Source organism: Carassius carassius, chromosome 11 (assembly GCF_963082965.1).
Source record: "Carassius carassius chromosome 11, fCarCar2.1, whole genome shotgun sequence".
In the NCBI taxonomy this organism is placed as follows: domain Eukaryota; kingdom Metazoa; phylum Chordata; class Actinopteri; order Cypriniformes; family Cyprinidae; genus Carassius; species Carassius carassius.
This window is the reverse complement of record NC_081765.1, coordinates 20426873-20441340: the sequence shown is the minus strand read 5'-3', so window position 1 is coordinate 20441340 and position 14468 is coordinate 20426873. Positions and strand designations below refer to the sequence as shown.

Sequence of the window (14468 nt, the reverse complement as noted above, 5' to 3'; positions counted from 1 at the left end):
AGGTGAGAGTGATAGACTCAATATTCTCACATTCTGAAATTGAAAATAAAATGTGAAAATGTATATAAATGATGGTTTGATGTTTGCATAGTAACTGCATTTTCGACTTTGAGTTCAGAGGTTTGTGTTTTTAGAATGTCAACACTATAGTCTCATTTCTTGATTTTAACTTTTTTTGTGTGTGTGTGTGTGTGTGTGTGTGTGTGTGTGTGCAAAAGACAGATTTACTGCATGCTCCTTTGTTAGCTGGGGTTGGACAAAATCAGTATACAAAAATGGACAGTCTGATGGAGTACAGTGAGGAAAATATGATTACAGTTTGAGCAACCGTCAATCAAACTGGCTTCATCTGGTGAGAAAAGAGGCTTAAGCTTGTCTGATCATTTACTCATCCCAGAAAGGAGGGGGCAGGGTATGAAGACAAACTGGAATTATTATAAATAAATACTGAATAGATTCTTCTAGAAATATTTGTCAAAATGTGTAATTTCCAAAGACAAACAAATGTAATTAAAGTTGTTTCACAAGGTATAAACATGCTCTCCTCTGTCGAAACTACACACATTTGTTGTACAGACCTACATCCCATTATGTACCAGGATCCCTCCTCCTAAATCCTCCCCCTGAGTCACAGACATTAATCTTCCATCATTCAGAGAGGAAAGACAAATACATTGTTCAAAGTGCGGACAATCAAAGTGCAGAGCTTGTGAGGAGGACAGAATAACTGAACACACCCCTGGATTTGGTATTTTTTACCACACTGAAAAAGAAAAGAAGGAGAGCAGCAAAGGGAGGATTACCCAGAGGCATATGATGATATGGAAGCATCTGTTCTGATCTGATCAGTCCTTTAAATCACCTCCACAGTCTTTTTACTTGAATTTTAACCATGGGACCGCTTCATGAGCCAGGATGGCAGAAGAGAAGCCAAATCAAAAGTTGTGAGGAAAACCAGCATTGCAATGTAAGTAAAGCAACACAAGAACCTATTCGCAATAGAGAGACTTTAAATAAAAGTAGTCTATCATGTACATTCAATAGTTAGAATTCCATACTCTTCCATTCATTTAGCATAATGACAATGGTTTGTTTTATTAACATCATATAGTTGGACCAGATTTGTACAACAGACCTATGTCTGGTGCAAAGCTATGATTTTCCAGGGTTTAGCTTCAGCATTCAAAGCTCCATTATGAAGATTAACAAAACAAACTCCGTAAAATAATTGAAAAGTAGATTTCAAATAAAAGTGAAAGGAGATTAGCAAAAAAATAATAATCTAGAGTCGAAAGGGTTAAAAAAGGCACATAAAAATAGCTCAGATAAGGACAGCACGAGTGTTGAATCATTCATACACAGGGCTGTACTGTGATTTTGATAAATAACAGATGTAGCCAACTCATTTAACTTTATGAATTAAGTTGGCAACATAATAATAAAAATAATAATAATAATAGAATCCATCATTTGAAATAGCAATAATATCAAAGCCATAGCCTTGTGGGCATACAAGTGCGTCTGTATATAAGTGTGTCAGAGCCTCTGGTGACCCGAGTTTGAGTCCCTGAGTTTGCATCCTTATCCTTATAAAAAATACAACTTAAAAAAGAACAATAATAATAGCAATAACTTCTATATAAGTATTAAAATAATAAAAATGTTAAACTATAAATGTAAAATAATAAATTTAGAAAATTACTGATATATATATATATATATATATATATATATATATATATATATATATATTTGTTAAACCAAATATCAGCATTATTGTGAATATCTGTGTGTTATTATGTGATGCTGATTATCTCTCTGTCTCTTATTATATTATGTTATTAACTCTCTCTCTTATTTTTTCTCTAGAAGTCTTTCTCTCAGCGCAGACAGTCGGCACCTTCTATTATTCTCAGCAAAGCTCTTACAAAGTCGAAACCTGTTGCCAGGTATGATCTTTGAAAACTAAAAATGTGTGCATGTAATTAATGATGCTGTGAACATAATTAGACTGCATGGCTGTTTGATTATTTTAAAGTCTGTTTCAGTCTCAGTGAGCAGTTTGTTTCCCACATGGCACAATGTCACAGTCATTGCTTGTGTGCATGCAAGAGGCTTCTGAATATATTTGCATTTAACTGAAAGGAGAGAATGAAGAGAACCAGCCCGTGTGTGGTTTCACAACCAACATCTGCACGTGTGTGAGTGTGTGGAAGAGTGACACAGAGAAACAAAGTTGTCTCCCATCAGACAGGCTGTCTGAAAACTATGCGTATATTTTTTGAAATCTCTCTTTTGTCTGATGTGCAGCTGTAACACGAGGTAATTTATCAATGAAGCACATAAAAGAGCACTCAAGTCAGAAGCTTTGATTAATTACAAATGGATTGATGAATTGGACATGTTTTCTTATGCAAACTTCGAATTAAATATGCCTGGCCCAGGGAAATTGTGTATTTTGTATAGGTTTTCTACCATTGTCCTTTCAATGAATGTCTCTTTTTGTCTCATGTTTGTGTCAGGGATTGTGCATCTCAGGTTAGCCAGGACATTTTCGCCCTGATCCAATCTCTGCTCAGCCCAACAAGGAAGCTCATTTGCCAAGGCAATGTGGTGCTGCAGACTGGGCTTCAGACCCAAGAGAGAGTCCTCATCCTCTTCAGTGATCTTCTCATCATCACCAAGGCCAAGTATGGACTTGGAAATTTACTAAGAAGAATTAAAATATATTAATGTGTTAACATACCGTAAATCATCTAAATTTTGAAATGCACAAACATCCAGAAATTTGGGGTTGGTAAGATTATTTTTAATGTTTTTGAAGAAGTCTTTTCTGCTCAATAATGCTGCATTTCTTAGATCAGTAAAATAATACAGTATAAAAATCTTTACAATTTATTGCAGTTTCCTATTTTGATTTTATTTTAAAACATAATTTATTCATAGGATGGCTAAGCTGTATTTTTAGCAATCACTCCAGTCTTCAGTGTCATATGATCCTTCAGAAATCATTCTAATATGTTCATTTGCTGCTCAATAAATATTTCTTATTATCAGTGCTAAAAAAAAAAAAAATAGATGTGCTGCTAAATATTTTTTGTGCAAACTGTGATACAGGTTTTGATGCAAAGAAAGTTCAAAAGAATAACATTTATTTGAAATAGAAATATTATGTTGTATATGTCTTTGCTGTCCCTTTTTCATCAATTAAATGTGCCCTTGCTGAATAGAAGTGTTCGTTAAAATAAAATAACTAAATAATAAACAAACAAACACACAAAAACATACTGATACCAAACATCAGAATGGTAGTATGTAGAGCTACAATGTTAAAGTGGTGAGATGGTATAGCTCTAATGATTTTGTCTTTAAATAATTTGAGATGTTTTTTTTTTTCAGGTCAGTAATGCAGGTGAAGCAGAAGAAGTGTGTGCGTATTAGTGAGATGTGGACGGCCAGCTGTGTGGATGAGGTGTGTGAGGCTAGTACCGCTTCAGAGAGGAGCTTTGTCATGGGTTGGCCAACTTACAACTGTGTGGCTAATTTTAGGTACACACACACACACACACACAGTATATATTATATATATATATATATATATATATATATATATATATATATATATATATATATATATACCCAATCTAAACATATCCATTAATTTCTCCTGTTAAAATGAGCTGTTTTGTGTGTGTGTGTGTGTGTGTGTGTGTATAGCACTTCAGAAGAGAAAGACAGGTGGCTGTCTCTCATTGAAAGGTCCATTCTTTAACTATATTACAATAAATACAATAAAGAAATAAATCCTCTCTTCTAAAATTCTCTTCTCCCTCTTTTTAATTAGTTGCATAAAAGAAGAAAAACAGAGTGATGATCCGAAGATGATTCCACTAAAGATATTTGCAAAGGATGTCGGCAACTGTGCCTATGTGAGAACGGATTGTTTTGTGAGTATAAAATGATGTACTGTAGCTATGATGTGTAAATGAATGTAAATTTGCTTTTTTCCTCTCTAGGCAAAGACTCTTTTTATCAGCAACACAGACTGCACCTCTGATGTCATTGGCACAGCACTGCAGCAGTTTGGTCTTTCGGTATGTAAAGACTGCACAGCTACTACACAAACAAACCAACAAGCAACAAATAAATAAATAAAATTATTATTATTTAATTCTATTTTTATTTAACTTATTAATTGCTTTTCTCTTTGCACACAGGGTGGAATAAAAGATTATAAGCTGTGGGTGTGTTCAAAACAAGATGAAACACCATACCCTTTAATTGGTAAGAGAAGATCAAAGCAATCAAACATTTTAGCTGTGAAATAATAAAGTACTGTGATATTAGTATCTGATACTATCCCTGCACAGCAGCTTTTATAAGGGGCTTTTGTTCCACCAGGTCATGAGTTTCCTTATAGCATAAAGATGAGCCACATTCGCCTGCTGCAGCAAGATGCAGTGACGTTATCCTGCAGCCAGATGGCGCTTTTGCCTATTGACGCTCAGTGCCAGTTCTTCTTGAGGCCCAGTAAAATGAGTAGCAGCACCTGCACAGGTGAGAGATGCTTATTTTAAGAATGCTACGATACTACTCGTTCTATTTTTGTAGTATGGCCGTATATTACTAACAACAATAATATTTTAAAGCAACACTATGTCAATTTTGGCGGTTAATAAACAGTACTGCAGGCATCCCACAGAAGAACATTCTATCCGGAGCTACTTCTCCAAGTTTATGTCTTTGGCAATTGGTAGATGAATTTATGATGTACTGGCTCATTATATACATTTTAGAAAATTTTGAACACAGAAAATACAGTTACATAGTGTTGCTTTAAACTTCTGTGATGATTTCCCTTGCATTCTACATTAGTCCACATTAGGACTGTTCAGGTTTATTTTTTTTAAATAAAGCCCACATCTATGTCAAAACACAAACACAAAATAAGTGGTCTGAATATTAAGTTCTATATTCAAATACATACTATATGGAAATTATTTGGCATGAAATAAACCTGGTTCTTACCCACTGACCTATATATATATATATATATATATATATATATATATATATATATATATATATATATATATATATATATATATATACACAGTATATATATATTACAGATCAGTGTTCTTACCCCATTTCTTCTGGCACAATCTCACCAATCCCTCCAACCCAAAAACATACATACATACACAATGTCCTGAAATGTTGCCTCTTTTTTTATCTTGTTGACCTCTCTTGCATACATTTCTCCTAGCAGAACAGAAAAGCAAGAGGAGGAGGATGTCTATTTTTAGCTGGGCTTTTAAACGAGGCTTCAGCATTGAACAGGATGTTCAGTCCGAATCTCTTGTCCAAACCATTCAACCAGCTTCTGGTCATCTGTTTGGTCGGCCACTCAGTGATGTGATAAAAGACAATATCCTGCCATCATCCATTGTTGTATGTACTGAAAATTGTCTAATTTTAGGCAATTAAAAAAATAATCCCTAAAGTAATAATTTTCCAAATTGAGAAAGATTGTTATATTATGTCAATTAAAAGCTGTCTAACTTTTTTGCATAATATTCAGCATTATTGAATGCCATAATGCACCTTAAAACATTATTATTCCTTTATGAAATAGTTATAATAAACCATATTTTTTGTTAAAATATGATGACATCCAATTACAATAATATTATTACAATAAAACCACTTGTTTTTTGTTTTTTAAAGGACATGCTGAAGTGTTTGTGCAGAGAGGGGACTGTGACGCATGGAATATTCCGGTGCTCTGCTGGAGTGAAGGCCTGCCGAGAATTGAGGGAAAAGCTGGATTCTGGTCACTATGAAGAGCCACTGAGTGCAGAACCTGTACTTGTTACTGCTTCAGTGTTCAAGGTACACATTTATGCACGAACAAAAGCTGTAAAAGTTTCACAGTAAGAAAAAAAATCTCTTATGCATTTATTCGATAAAAAAACACTTAAAACAGTAATATTTTGAAATAACACTTTTATATTTGAATGTTTTTAAAAATGTAATTTATTCCTGTAAAGGCTTCAGCAGCCAATATAGAGATATAAAGAATAAACATTGATTCTATTATGAGACTCTCTGTTTTTATATCTGTGTTTTTTAATGGCAGGAATTCTTACGCAATATACCGGGCAGCCTATTGTGTGAGGAGCTCTATGAGCAGTGGCTCCAAGCAGTGGAGCAGAATGGTGAAAGAAATGGACAAATGCCGGAGAGAAACCTTCTACAGAATGTTCAGACGTAAAGTCCCAGTAACACCCTGATTAGTTTATCAGGTTTTGTAATGCTAGTTCGTAAAGAAGGATAAAACCTTGATAATGATGGATCAAGGCTATGATATTACTGCACACCTTTAGCAGATTTAGATTTTCCTTTAGCTTTATGAGTTATCTAATCGTGAAGACCAATAACTTTGATGTGTTTTCTGCCCACACTCACAGACTTGTTCAGCTTTTACCTAAAGAAAATCTCCTGCTGCTGAGACACATGCTAGCGATGCTGCACCACATACAACTCAATGCCGAGCACAACCAGATGACCTCTTTTAACCTGGCTGTGTGTATTGCACCTAGCTGTCTGTGGAATTGCAAACTATCACAATCTCATGAAAAAGACGCCAAAAAGGTAAGTGCACATGCTTTATTATTACCAGATTACTATACAGAGGATCTGCTGAAGTAATCGTCATTATGGCTTTCTAAAGAACACGGAAATGGCAGTAGGAATGGAAAATATAACACACATAGGAATTACCCATTTTGCCTGTTGGAAATGTAAATGTAATTGCCGATGTAATCTGTACACAGGTGTGTGACCTTGTGCGTGTTTTGATTGACAACTGCTGTGCGTTGTTTGGGGATGAAATTATAACCCTCTTAATGGATTTGACTGAAGACAATAGAAGCAACCGCGGATCAGGTTACTATAAATACATACAGCATTCACAACACACCAACACAAAACAACACTTTAGAATATTTCTTTTAGCCTGAAAAATTTGCTTTAGCAAATTTTACTGCTTTTTAATAAAAAATAAATAAATAAATAAATAAATAAAAAGATTAGTTAGTGTGATTAAATCCACCAGATTTTTTTTCCTTGTTGAAAATGTAAATGAAAGTTTGAAAGGAACGCTGCCAAGGCAACAATTATAATTTTCATTTAGTTATTTTCATGTTTTTAGATGAAATATTATTAATATTTTAAAATATTTAATCTAATATTCATATTTTATTTCAGCATTATCTATAACAACACTGTCTTTGAAGACCCCAGATCAGTTTAAAAAATAGTGTAACTTCATAAAAAGTAACAACAGCACATTTTCACAGAATTTCTTTTACTATGTTTTTAAAATTGTATAGTCTATATATCTTTTTCTCTTCCTGCCTCTAGTTGGGTCCCTGCAGCAGATGTCAGATTCAGGTTGTGAGAGTCTGAAGAATGAGGTGAATACAGACACAGAGGATATTTCTAAGAGCCGTTCTCTTAAAGACAGTCGTAGTATGGACTCACTCATGTCACTGAGTGATTGTGACCTCGATTTGCCAGAAAGCCACCTGCCGTCTTCCACCCCATTGACACAAATCGGGAACTTTTCACCTGCAGTGCGACAGCTCCGATCCCTTAAATTACACAGACACTTCATGTCCACCATTGCTTTGACTTCTGAGGAGCAGGAAGTTACCCTAGAAAGTGGAAAACATGAAGAGTTTAAGAGACCTGATCAAGTCAATGATAATTTGTTTCTAGAACAAAGCTTTCAGCAACTGAATTTCGTGAGAGAAAAGCAAACTCCACCAACCTCCAATGTGTCATCACCAGTGACTTCACCAATGCACTCATCTGTGAGTTCAATAGACAGTCCATTTTCTCTGTCCACCGGTCAGACTTGTCATTCTCCTCAGGACTCTCCAGAAAAGGGACAATCTGATTTGCAAGCTCAAAATGGCGCAGACTACCAACATTCAAACAGCTTGCCGAATGTAAAATCATCTCCGCCACATCATCAGAGGAACATCACTGATACTGAAAGGAGTTTACAATGTAAAGTGCCCAAAAATCCTCCTTTTCATCAGCAGGCCTATCAAAAACTCAACAGAAAACCATTCTCACAGACTCCCACTCAAATGCTTTCACATAAAGGAAAAGGCCTTTTCTACAGGGGCCCCTGGAGCCACACGCAGAGTCCTTTAGGACACCCCAATATGCCCCCTGACCCTCAGACCGTCAGGTTCACTTGTCAAACCAGGACTGAAGAAGAGGTCAAGCTACCACAGAGTGTGTTTTGCAGACAGAGCTGCAAGTTGATGGTGCACAAAGTCAGGGGACAGAACACCGGTTTGAAGTCTAGCAAACTCTCTGGGGAGCAGTTGAGGTTTAAAGCTCTTGATTTGCACCCCTCCTCTGGAAAAATAGTCGGGGAGTACTTTATGGATGCTTCTCCTCTCAGAGAGAAGCAGGCTAATGGGAAAGGTCAAAGGCTCAGTTGTTGCAGTAGCAGCCAGTGGATTGTCTGAAGCCAATGGGAACAGTCTTTTTCCAAAAACAGATCATACACACTATGACTCCATTAATAATAATAATCTGCAGTTTCTTATAATTAACAATTACAGGCTTAATATTACAATATTATTAAATTTTTTAGAGCGGCACGTAACATTCTCATTTTCCACTGGATATTTTCCTCTTCATCAGCAGTTTAGATTTTGGCACGCTCTGCAGCAGCTAACGCACTAAAGACCCAGGTATACTTTATTTTATGCATCCACACAGCTTTCAAGCAAACTCAACCGCGGTGTTATTTTACAAAAATTGGGATGCACGTGGACCGTGTCCATGGATATCAGCCATCGACGAAGGACAATACCATCATTTATCAGCTCAACCCTACTTAAAATAATTGATTTATTCAGTTTTCAATGTGTTTTTCATTATGCAAGTCAAACTGAAGCATTTAAAACATTCAAAAACAGCACACACTTATACTTGCAAGTTCACAAAATCCCCTTTTCAGCATTAGGTTAGGGATACATTACCCATTTTGCCTGTTGATCCTAAAACGTAATAACTCATATTTTGATTCTGTAAGATGAATGCCACCATTCTGAGGTCCAAGAAGATTTAATTCTAAGATGATTTGTGAGCATTGTAATGCCTTTTTGTAAACGAAGCCAAACCTTTTTTGTAAATGTATACCAAACTGTTTGAAAGCAAATGAAAAAAAAAAGATTTATACTTACAATATTTTATTGCACTTTAAAGAAATGCTATTTAATATAGTACTACAGTATTTAATTTGAATTTCCATAATGTTTTGTACCATAGATCTTATTAAAACTAGTAATCCCATCTGTGTGTGGCCCTAGTTTATTTCTCAACAATTGTTCATTCAATAAATTACATTTTCACTGTGCTCATGTCAACATTTTTAATGCATCAATATAACTTATTTAGCAGCAAAACATGTTCAAATATAAAAAAAAATCACATGTACTTGCTTGAGGATAATGTCCCAGCTTTCAAATACAAAATAAAAACAAAGCAACCTAAAATGTTAAATATCATATTTATTGCAATAAATCAGTTAGTTATTTCTGCATTCAAAATGTATAACAACAAGATGCTCCCACCTCTCATTGTGACACAAAGAATTGCAGAATCTGCACAATTTAAAAAAATACAATCCCCAAAATTATAAAAACTACTTATGGCAGCATGTAAATAATATGAAACAATATATGTTATCAATTAAAATGTAGTTTTCTATTAAAGTAGCACATATTAAAATACCTGCTATTAAAGATTTCTCCATAATGCAGTTTTTATGATATATGACTGGGCTTTATTTTATAGATTATACTTTGGGTGGGGCTGTGGAGGACTCTTTTTCACTGTCAACTCGAGCATCAGATATCACGTCTGGCACACGCAGAATCATCCCATCCAGATCCTTCCTCAAACACACCTGGCAACCCAGACGAGATCTAAATGATGTACATGCAAAAGAGAAATGTGAAGATTTGCCATGAATATTCAAATCCAGATAACTCTGCACCCAACTCTCTCTATTGGTTGAGGACCTTACCATGTGCTGGTCAAGATGCTCATATGAACAGAGCAATGATAGAGAGCTAAAGTGTTTATACTATAGTGTTTATTACAGGGAAATCAACCTATGAATGTCTTATTAATTGTTGTCTCTGCATTATATAGAATAGGAAAGTGTATTTCAACATCAAAAGAGATACGTTCTTCATCTTTAAACTGAAGTCTGTACAAAAATAACAAAAGCTACTGCATGGCTTCTGAAGACAATTATAAAATGATCTCCTATTGTTGGAGTGATTTGGTTTACTCACGTGTCTGTAAGCCCATAAGCCAAGTCCAGCATGTCCATTTCCTCATCAGAAATAGGTCCCAGCTTCTTATAAACGGCCTCCTCGAAAATAAGGTGGCACGTAGAGCAGGCCAAAGTTCCCTCACATGCACCTAGTTCAACAACCCAAAAGAGACACAAAAATATTAGCCTGCAAGCTACTAAGACTCACATTCCACTTACATTGACATGACAAGTTTTCAAATATTTATTTAGCTGTTGACCTCATTTTACCTTTGGATTACATACACAAAGCCCTGTAAAGCTTTGGCCTGTTCACAATGACCAAATCATTTTTGCCTTTCTATGGCAATCACATATGTTTTTCCTTTGCTTTTTTTTTTGAGGCAACCAGCAGTCCTCATAGACAGTACACTATATGCACTGTAAAAATGTTTCATCAAGTAGCCTAAAAATGTGTTTCAAGTGGATTTATATAATGTAAACTAAATCAACGCGACTACATCAGGTGACACAGGAGGAAACTGCAAGTTTTTATAGTGGGTGAATGAGATGTACATAATTGTCTGTACAAATAAAACTTACCTTTTTACACCATGTACAATATTTGTAAATAACTTACCAAATCCATCAATATCTAGATCATGGTTAACAACGATATCGAGTAGTGATTCTCCCGTTAAAGCTTTCACCGAAATCCTTTTTCCATCTCGATTCAGAAAGTGAACTGTCACCTTCTCCTCAGCCCTGCACAGAGACATTTTTAAGACTCAGGTGCAAAAGCCATCATCATCATCAGAAGTGCTATATGAAAAACCTAGAACAAAGATTTGTTGTATCCTTAAGCACATTTTTCTGAAAACTTTGGCTAAACCTCTTGTTGATGTTGTTAATCAGACCATTGTTTAAGAAGCCAAGGGATTTTCCTTGAAATGCAGATCCCTGAAAAAAGCACATTTTTAAAAATAAAAATAGGCTTTGATGGATGGACTGAATATTACATTATTCTATAAAGCGAACAAAAATTATAGCCAAAAAACAATTATGGTTGTTGCATTTCATTCATGCATTTCCAGTCATACCTCTGTTGCTCATATTCGGTATGATTTTAAACAACAGCTAGAATGGAAACAGTATAGAATATCCTAAACATGAATTGACCTAAGCCCCGATAAAACCCTCCGGAGAAAAGACGATTTATGTCCATATACAGTACAATGTTTTGGAGTAATACAGAAGTCCTTTAAGGTCATATTTCTGACCAGCTTGTGTTTGTATGAAATGAGAGATCACATAAGTACTGGTCAGACTTTTTAAAATTAGTTGCTAAAAACTATACTCAACAAGACTACATTTATTTGCTCAAAAATTAACATTAATATCTGTGATATATTATAACAATTTAAAATAATAATTTTCCATTATTATTTTAAAATGTAAATTATTCCTATGATACAAAGTTGACATTTTAGCAGCCATTACACCAGTCTTCAGTGTCACATGATCCTTTAGAAATCATTCTAATATGCTGATTTGGTGCTCAAGAAACATTTATCATTATCAACTTTGAACACGGTTCCTTTTGAACTACACTAGTTTTGAACAGTAGAGTAGATATGTCAGCAGTAGGTTATATGGCATATAGCAATGCCCTGAACAAAAGTCAAGATTGTGAAATATTTGACATCTGAACGCCAAATCTGACCATTAAGATCAAGCATTACAGAGAGTTGGAGTGTATAAAATAACCTTGAGGAAGCTTCAGTTATCAGTGTATTCACCATAACAATAGTCTACATTCTAAGTCACCATATATCCAAAGATAAAACTGAGATAAAGACAGATAACATAAAATAAAGAGGAACACATTATTACACAATGTACAAACACTCACAGTATACTTGTAACCCAATAGCCTTGACCCACAAAAAAAAAAAAAAAACACGTTTAACATAATTTAACCTATTGCACAACTGGGAAATACAGTGAACCCCAAAAATAGTTATGCACTTAACACACTTAAAATACATTAATGTCACTTTATTAGAAATCAAATATCAAACCATGTTTCAAATGCAAACAGATTATGCTATATCATTCAGAGCTTATCTGAATTACTTTTAACCTACTGATCTCAAGGTCATTTTTGAGTCGATGTATGAAATCAGCTCTCCTCATAGACTACCACAGTTGTAGTCCATCACATAAACTATCAACTAACATTTGACAAACACTGCATTTTCAACATTATGTCTATTGTTTTATCAGGTGAACCCTAAGAGACTGTAAACAGAGGCATGTTTTATTTGACAGAAGCTCTAAATAATTTTTATTTAAATAAAAAAAGCAACTCGTTTTGACATGTCGTTATCTAATACGTTACGTATTTTATGTAATCCACACGTTTTGGGACATTACATCACTGCTGACAAAACTGCTAACATGCATAAGTCCTAATGACTCCGTACTTTCTGAAACACGGTTTCTTACCTTAGTGAATTAGTTAATGTGTTTATTCCTCTGCTGTGTGTGTAGCTCCCGGTCACGCATTGAGGAAATGCTCTCGTTTGACTGAATGTTTGGTGTGCCGCTTTACGCATCACAGCCGCTCGCTGGAGAAACACTCTCAATGCACATGCCGACATTGCAATATTTTTTGTTGTTGTTGACAGACCGCTGAAGAACTTACTAACAACGTTACATGTGCTGGAATTAAACTTTCGACTCTTTATATGTGGCGGAAATACAGCTGTTCAGCCGTGACGTCAATTTGTAGTCCAACCCGGAAAGAATTCATCATGTGTTCCTTCCGATGCTCTATAATAGAGAACTATATCATATATAATCAGGGTATCTTCCGTCCATTCCAAATCCGTTTTCAATTAAAAAACAGAAAACGAAAAGACTCAAGAGGATTCAAGTGAGAGAACATGAATTCAATAACGAGAAATTGAAAAATGGCTCGTTTATTCGGTATTCCATTAAGTCTAACAAACGGAAAACGAGTTTTTGGCTCGATTTCTCATTTTGTCGTTTGGGGTTTAAAAAACGGTTTATGGCTTCAATATTTCATTCGCACTTGTGGACGGCGCTGAAACGCTCCTTTCATCTGATTGGTCGAATCGCTCCGCCCTCAACTCGGTCTTTCATTCTTTCAGAATAAGAGTAATGTCTGAAATCACCGCTCACTGTTAATTAACATAATATTTGAATCAGATGTTGCTGCGCACATTATTCGTGCTGCTGTGACTTGCAAGTCACCCCTTTAAATTATTTGTAGTTTATAGTATTGTATGAATATTCTCCCACTGTAAATACAGTGCAAATAATTCTGTCTCCTTGGATAAAAGTGAAGTGGAAATAAAAATCAATAATAGACTGAACAGTTCCATGATAATATGTTTGTAACATTTACCACTCTCATCTTTTAAGTCAAAAGGCACTAGGTAGGTGTGTGTGACATTAATAATTAATTGGGAATATTAATATAGTTAAATTTATTAAATTTAGTAATATTAGTTTTATTACATACTAAATTGAATGTTTTTTTTCAGTCTGCTTTGTTGGCCTTGAGAAAGCCACTAGAGGGGGAGACAGGATTTCTATTTATGGAAGTTTAAATGACAGATAAATACATTAATTTCATGTGTACTACCATGAATATGCCATATCGGTGTACAAGAATAAACTTCACACTTCAAGCTGTACTTAAAACTTCCCATTCTGGCTTTTCAACCTACCTCCAAAATTTATTTTAAGATTTATTTTTTATTCACACTGGTTTATGCATTTAATGTTTGTCCATCTGGAACTTATTTTTCATGAGCTGTACATTTTTAAGATGTACTCGGTGTTGATAAATCACGTGCACTGAATGTAAAGTGCTAATGTCACGACTCTCAGTCCTGCTCCTGGATGGCCAGGGTCCTGCAAAGTTTAGCTACCCCAAATAAACACACCTAAACTAAGCAAGGTCTTCAGGATCAGTAGTGTAGAAATTTAGGCTGATTTGGCTGTTGCTACTGGAATGGTGGGTCCATAAAAACTCATTCAGTCATCAAGTACTTTTCCCAGTTTATTTGTGGTGACATACAGG

The 14468-nt window shown here is 35.1% G+C and overlaps 2 protein-coding genes across 5 annotated transcripts; one reads left to right on the top strand and one right to left on the bottom strand.

The window, feature by feature from the left end:
• The first annotated feature begins 226 nt into the window (after window positions 1–226).
• On the top strand, window positions 227–8675 carry LOC132152980 (rho GTPase-activating protein 20-like). 4 transcript variants are annotated; one of them, XM_059562037.1, is made up of 16 exons: window positions 227–352; window positions 577–967; window positions 1873–1949; window positions 2523–2690; window positions 3400–3549; window positions 3718–3759; window positions 3845–3929; window positions 4017–4094; window positions 4218–4284; window positions 4402–4557; window positions 5270–5454; window positions 5731–5895; window positions 6143–6273; window positions 6474–6657; window positions 6840–6951; window positions 7429–8675. In XM_059562037.1, exons 2-16 carry the CDS (start codon window positions 893–895, stop codon window positions 8550–8552), a joined length of 2799 nt encoding a protein of 932 aa, XP_059418020.1. In that variant the 5' UTR covers window positions 227–352; window positions 577–892; the 3' UTR covers window positions 8553–8675. The 4 variants fall into 4 exon arrangements, with proteins under 4 accessions (XP_059418020.1, XP_059418019.1, XP_059418018.1 ...); XM_059562036.1 differs by having other exon boundaries at window positions 1870–1949; window positions 5273–5454; XM_059562035.1 differs by having other exon boundaries at window positions 1870–1949.
• A 907-nt stretch (window positions 8676–9582) lies between these two features.
• Window positions 9583–13157, bottom strand: LOC132152979 (adrenodoxin-like). The gene is made up of 4 exons (XM_059562034.1): window positions 12863–13157; window positions 10995–11119; window positions 10395–10524; window positions 9583–10019 (listed from the first exon to the last, which is right to left on the bottom strand). Exons 1-4 carry the CDS (start codon window positions 13015–13017, stop codon window positions 9890–9892), a joined length of 540 nt encoding a protein of 179 aa, XP_059418017.1. The 5' UTR covers window positions 13018–13157; the 3' UTR covers window positions 9583–9889.
• Between the last annotated feature and the right edge of the window lie 1311 nt (window positions 13158–14468).